Source organism: Periophthalmus magnuspinnatus, chromosome 23 (genome assembly GCF_009829125.3).
Source record: "Periophthalmus magnuspinnatus isolate fPerMag1 chromosome 23, fPerMag1.2.pri, whole genome shotgun sequence".
In the NCBI taxonomy this organism is placed as follows: domain Eukaryota; kingdom Metazoa; phylum Chordata; class Actinopteri; order Gobiiformes; family Gobiidae; genus Periophthalmus; species Periophthalmus magnuspinnatus.
Genome location: NC_047148.1, coordinates 33,889 through 40,429, shown reverse-complemented (window position 1 = coordinate 40,429; position 6,541 = coordinate 33,889). Strand labels below are relative to the sequence as shown.

At 37.8% G+C, this 6,541-nt stretch overlaps 1 protein-coding gene across 2 annotated transcripts; it reads right to left on the bottom strand.

Annotated features, from left to right (window-relative positions):
- Nucleotides 1–1,767: 1,767 nt before the first annotated feature.
- Nucleotides 1,768–5,022, bottom strand: cdkn1d (cyclin-dependent kinase inhibitor 1D). 2 transcript variants are annotated; one of them, XM_033989587.2, is made up of 3 exons: nucleotides 4,869–5,022; nucleotides 3,005–3,471; nucleotides 1,768–2,927 (listed from the first exon to the last, which is right to left on the bottom strand). In XM_033989587.2, exons 1-3 carry the CDS (start codon nucleotides 4,871–4,873, stop codon nucleotides 2,869–2,871), a joined length of 531 nt encoding a protein of 176 aa, XP_033845478.1. In that variant the 5' UTR covers nucleotides 4,874–5,022; the 3' UTR covers nucleotides 1,768–2,868. The 2 variants fall into 2 exon arrangements, with proteins under 2 accessions (XP_033845478.1, XP_033845479.1); XM_033989588.2 differs by lacking the exon at nucleotides 4,869–5,022 and adding an exon at nucleotides 4,396–4,552.
- Nucleotides 5,023–6,541: the final 1,519 nt, after the last annotated feature.

Below are 6,541 nucleotides of genomic sequence, written 5' to 3'. Positions count from 1 at the left end.
TATTTTTTTTAATAAAAAACAAGTTTTATATTAACAAGTTTAATTTACTCTGCAACACACTAGGTGAAATCAGTGATATAAGGCAACAGTGAACATCCCAGCAATTCTCATTTTTTCCAAATATTACTAGAGATAAGATTAAAATCCATACAACATAATATACATACTGCAATGATACATAAGTTACACTTTATATAAATGTTACACAAAGATACATTCATGCATACACAATGTAAATATACACTACATTTAATAGCTGCAACATGTGAATTAGATAAGGTGGTTTGGGCAGTTCTGTTTTCTTTTTTTTTAAGTATTAAAATGCCCATCTTTCAGAATTTGTTTTTTCATAGAATACCATATAAAATAGGTTTCTTGTCAACCATGTTTAGAGTAGTGCAAAGATATAGCTGCTGAAACAACACAATTAGTTATAACAAGGGACTTTACAATCATATCCCTATAAAGGAAATCAAATAAGTTAATATAGAATTTATATATTTGAAAAGACAAACAAACAACAAATATAATGATGCAGAATTGAGTTAAAGGTTCACTCAGTAGCATTTCTGGTAGAGTGTTTGCTGCTTGCAAGCTTCCACAGAGATATCATTGCTTTGCTGGAATGTTCCTCAGTATGGCTTTAAATTTGTCTATCTCTATAAAGACAAGTAGGTTAGCCACCAGGCCAAGTTACAGGTCAGATCTGTGGACAGGCAACCCCACTCACAACAAGAATGCATGTTTTTAATGTATTGTTGAGCAGTAAAACCTATAATTTAATAAATGCAAGAGGGAGAGTTTAATGCCATACTGCAGAACATTGAAGAGAAGCATGTAGTGGACTCTCCACTACAAAAGTTACATGGTGCACCTTTAATTTGACTATTGCCAACTGCTTTCAGGGCCATTGTTGGTAGTGGCTGAGGCAGTTGTGTGGAGAAACAGACAGACACAAACAAATGCATGTCTAAATCAGAGCCACTTGTCTGGACCTAAAATCCCTTGATCCACATGGGACCAAGACTGATCTACTAACGTTTTCTGTAATGCTGTTTCTTTCCCTGGACACACATTGTTCTGTTCAGGGAAAGAGCCAGGAGAAAACAAAAGGTGTCTAGACCAGGAACCGTTTCGCCATCTTTAGTCCAATTTCAGTGGCTTTACCTGATTTTTACCTGTTTTAAGTTGCCACATCAAAATTGGGACCTATTGGGACTAATTTCAGAATTTATCCTGGACTAGAACAGGACTAAAACAGTATTATAAAAGGACTGCAATGTACCACATCCCTATTTGGACCAGGACCAGGTCGACAATCTGGACTAGACTGGGCTCAAACTAGGACCCAAAAAGAACAAGGATGGAGTTCTGGTTTGATCTTGATCTCAGTTTAGACTTCAGTTCAGTTTAGTCCTGTTCTAGTCAAGGTCTGGTTCCTGTCTAGTCCCAATTTGATGTAACATGTGAACGCTGTATTAACTGTGTAGTTTTGTGCATAAAACTAAGCTATAAGACTAACCACTATTGCTTGTCTCTGCTTTACCATCATAGTCTCTCTCAATAACCAGATATTTTTTTAATTGCTCAGTTTAATTAAATTGGCATTATGAATTACATTATGAGGTAGAATTATTTATTTATTTATATATTTATATATATATATATATATATATATATATATATATATATATATATATATATATATATATATATATATATATATATATATATATATATATATATATATATATATATATGGCTTTTGATCCAACTGTCACTAGGTAGGTCTCATATTACTAATAAGCTTGTGATGTTATTTAGATATTGACAACCTAGAACTGATTTCTCTGGAGGTGGGATTAAAAAGTTATTGTGATTCCTCTTCGGTTCAACTGCCTCAGCTGCCACAACTTTAAACATAGAAAATGTCACAAAATTAAACCTTCACAAACCTAAGGGTAGAGAGAGCGAGCAGTTGCATGGTTCTGTCCTCATGCACTGACAGTGAGTGGAGATGCTACATGTTCAAAGCATAAAGCTCATAAACAGCTAATAAGGTACAGGACTGTTGCCAAAAAGATTTCAAAACCCCAATATAAAAGCTTTTAATACAATATAAATGTACATGCTTTTAGGTCAAACTGTAGTTGGAATGGCAACAGTGAAGTGTCTCAGCCCTGACTGACTTGGCACAAGTTTCCACCAAACCTTATCTACCTCGTTTTACACATTGCTCTTTTTATATTTTTTTATATTTTATTTGATGGTGACATAGTATAAAATAAATAAATAGACACATAATATTATTATTCTAATTTTAAGTCACTGTGGTGACTGCATTACCTCATCACTTAACCTCCACTGTAGACCTTTAATCTAGAGCTAATCAAGGTCCCTGCTTCACCCACTCACATCAGGCAGAGCAATAACAGGACGATAAAAGGTGGTGTGGGGAGGACAAAAATAGTCACTCCTGCATTCATAACCTCTTATAATTTCAGCGAGTAAAGGTCGTAGGTCACAGACCAACTCAGATTCTATCAAGGGCTCACAAAACTGAGCCTGGTTTGGATAATTTCCTGAAAGAGTGCATTCTAAAACATTCACAGTATAGTATTAAGAATAGCATAAAGAAATATACATGATATTTATAACAATGCACAAAACTGTGTCTGAGCTTGATTAGAGAAGTGGAAGATTCTTTGTGCTGAATTTAAATGTTGTGTTGTTTTTTAAGCCCATACTTGGTGAACTTAAGGACAGTCAGTTTGAAAATGCTACATATTTACACAGATGTGAGCTTTGTCATTGAGGTGATGTGAAGGTGTCCACTAGGTGGTTCTCCAGTACTTCCCCTGTGGGTTTCTACTGTCGGGTAGCGTCTTTATAATGGACGAGTCTGTTTCTCTTCACTTTGAAGAAATCTACAGAAAGACACAGGTAAAACTTACTGAACATTCACAATGGTACGTAAATATAATGTACTTTTTATTTGTCTCACCTGTGATAACAGCCTGCCGGCGCTTGCCTGACTCGAGCCTATAGCACTCCCTGGTGGTGATCTCTAGGTACTCCTCTCCTGAAGAGGATGAGCTGCCAGACGCTGGAGAGCCCTCTCCAGAGGAGGAAGAGAACCGCCGTTTGATCCCTGCTCCGGAGGGAGCGGATCGGACTGTGCAACTGCGGTAAAAGCCAGGCACCTCCTGGAAACTCAGCTCCTCCCACTCCATGTTGGGGCCCAATCCGGGCTTGTCCCCCTGGAAATCAAAATTCCAGCGCTTGTTTGCCACTTCCACGCCCATCCGAAGTATCCTCTGGAAGTCCTGCTGCAGCTGCTGGTGATCCACCGGACCAAACAGGCTCCTCTTCACGGGGCCCACCTTCAGCCGCAGGGCCTCAATCCCTCCAAGAGGGGGCAGCTCTGAAGCTGCAGATGTGGAAGCTGATGGAGAGGCCATGGTAAAGTCCCTAAAACACAACATGCCCCGAGAAGTCAGGTGAGTTTTATTGGTCAACACAACACACTCACACTCTTTTATATGATTAAATGCACATGTGTTCTGAAACTGTTGAGTAATTATAGCCGGAGCAGGTCCCTGAACAGTACCAAATAAAAATCAAATATAAAATGACTTTCTCCGCCACCTGTCTGCTGCTGCTCAAAGTCAAACGCTCTACATAAACATGTGTAGAATCTAAGTTGGTAAAAAAAAAAAAAAAAAAAAAAAAAAAAATATATATATATATATATATATATATATATATATATATATATATATATATATATATATATATATATATATATATATATATGATACAGAAATTAATGGGTCATGGCGGGGAGCCAAAAGTACAGTCACTCATCGCAGCTTAGAACCGTCCGAAAAAAGTTTGACGACTTGTCGCTAAGGCGCCAATGCCCTAACTATTGTTTACTCAAACATTAAACCAAAAGGTAACAACTACATTTATTTGCGTTAGTGTATCTTCTACAAGCCTTAAATATTGGTACGTTTTCGTTCTTTTTTTGTTTCGTTTTTTGCAGTGAATGTTGTTTGCTTCGAGTTTGTGGGCGCGGTTTGCAGCTCAGGTTTCTAGTGACCAACTTCCACAAAACACCCACAAACCCCCATTTAGAATGCAATCTACACTTATTCTGCTTAAATTACTGCAGTAATATAAAATTTCACAGGTAGTTAAATCAAAATAAAACAATTAGAGACATTTGTTCAGTCCGTCGTATAAGCCACATTCAGAGACAGTTTTGGTGACGCAGTTACGCGCTGCAGATGTAGGTCAATGAGATGCAGCATGTTTCAGAGCCAGCCCCACGCACAATGGATGACACTCAAGATTTTAGGCTAAGACATAAAATGATCCAGATCACCTTACCATAAGCGGTATTCCGTATTTCGTAATCCTGAAAAGCCACAGTAAACGCAGTATCTAAATGCAGCTTCGAGAATAGAAAGGCGTCGCTGACAGCCCCGTGGAAATAAACACAGTCACGTTGAAAACTCTGAAGACACTGCCCACAGAAGGGCCTGTCCCTTATCCTACAGCGTGTTTGTTATCAACTCATGAGACAGGGGACGTCCTAAGAGCAGCCACCGCGGTCACGTGGGACCATCAAAACACTCATTGTTGGAGCCAGAAAGTAAACACCGCTGTCATAAATATTTGTACTATAAAGCTCCGTAAAGTTTCAGGACCAAACTGTGGAAATTGCTGCCGAGTAGCGACGCAATTGTGCCTGATGAGTCCAGAGAAAATAATAAAAAAAAAGTTACAATGAACTTTTTAAGACACTAGCAGCTAAATTTACATTTGTTACAGTGTTATAACCTAATAAAAGGTTTTCTTACCCCATCAAATATATCCAAGTGCCCCTGGTTCACAGAGCTCTGTGCTGCAGACCTGTTGCTCTGACGCTCCACTGCGCACTGCTCCTCCTTCAGCGCGAGGAGAAGTAGGTCAAATATTTTCGCAATGGCTGCCATTTTCCTCTCGCTCAAATGTGACACACATTCTCGTGTTAGGTTTGCGTCACGTTTTGTTTTGGCTCCACGCCCACTCCCTCAAGTCACGTTGAACTGCAACGTGACTGCAATGTACCACATCCCTATTTGGACCGAGGCAAATGTAGGACTATAGGTGGAAATAGTTACAAGGGGGAAAGCATTGCTCTTGAGCATGAAGAGAAAAGGTTATAGAGCTTAGAAATAGTTTTAACAAAATTAGAAAGACTTAAATAAATCGTATAAAATATATATTAATAATATATGGTACACACACACACACATATATAATTTTTAACCCTAAGGATAGGTGAAAAACAACAAATAAACAACCACATGCCAACAATAAACATTGTAACAGAGACAAAGTATCTGGGGGTTCATTTGGACCAGACTCTGTCTTTCAAAAAGCATATAAAAAAGTACGCAATTCAATCCGCTACAACATCTCTTCCCTTAGACACATGAGGAACAGCCTGACAGTAGAGGCCGCTTTTACATATTTTAATGCCGTGATTATTCCACACCTGACCTACTGTGTCTCCTGCTGGTCTCAGGCCAATGAGAGGCTTTAAAATCTCTCAGATCCACCTATAATCAGGCAGTAAAGGCACTCGATAAAAAACCCCTCCATTATCACCACTGTAACGTCTTAAGTAAATATAAAATGTTCAGTTTCAGTAATTTAATTTTGTATTCAAATCTAAGAAAATTATTCAAAATTATTAATAATGAAGCTTCACCTACATTAAAAAAATGTACTATCCTTTGTTCTGAACAAACTACCCGATCCACTCGTTCTTCCGTAAACCGAAATTGCATAGTTCCAAAAAGATCCTCGGCCTTTGCTCAATCGGCTTTTTCTTATCAAACCATGAAGCAGTGGAATCAGTTTCTAGACAGTCTGAAAGTGTCTGTGGATTTTAATAGTTTTACTAGAAATTTGAAGTTCATTTTAAATAATCAAACGTGTCCACATCAGTCCAGTTAGTTGGTGCTGCTCTGTGCTCACTGTATAAACCTGCACATAATGATTTTTATATTAGTCTGGACTGGGGGGACATATTGTTTTGGACATGGGGTCATTTTTTTATTGTATTTAATTGTTATTGTTGTATGGCAAATTGGTAGTCGTATATTGTAATTGTTAATTGATATGTGTTTTTAATGTGTGTTCACCTGCTCAGGGACTGCAGATGGAATGTAGCAGTAGCTAAATCTGGTACAAATCATCTTTTCCTTGTAAGATTAATGAATTTGTACATGGTCTCAAATAAAGATTAAAGAAAAGAAAGAAAATAAACATGTGTCATCAGCACTGCATTAAGTATCCTCACTGAATCCTGATCCAGCAATAATTCTACTGTTACATGACTGTCCTGTATGTGAACTAATCTTTTCATTCTTTCTATACACGAAAGTTACATTTGCCATTCATGGTAATTACAGTGAATTAGCACAGCGTCCCATTTCCCTAATGCCTCCTAAACTGTTTGCCAAATGGGCATTGCTTTTAATTC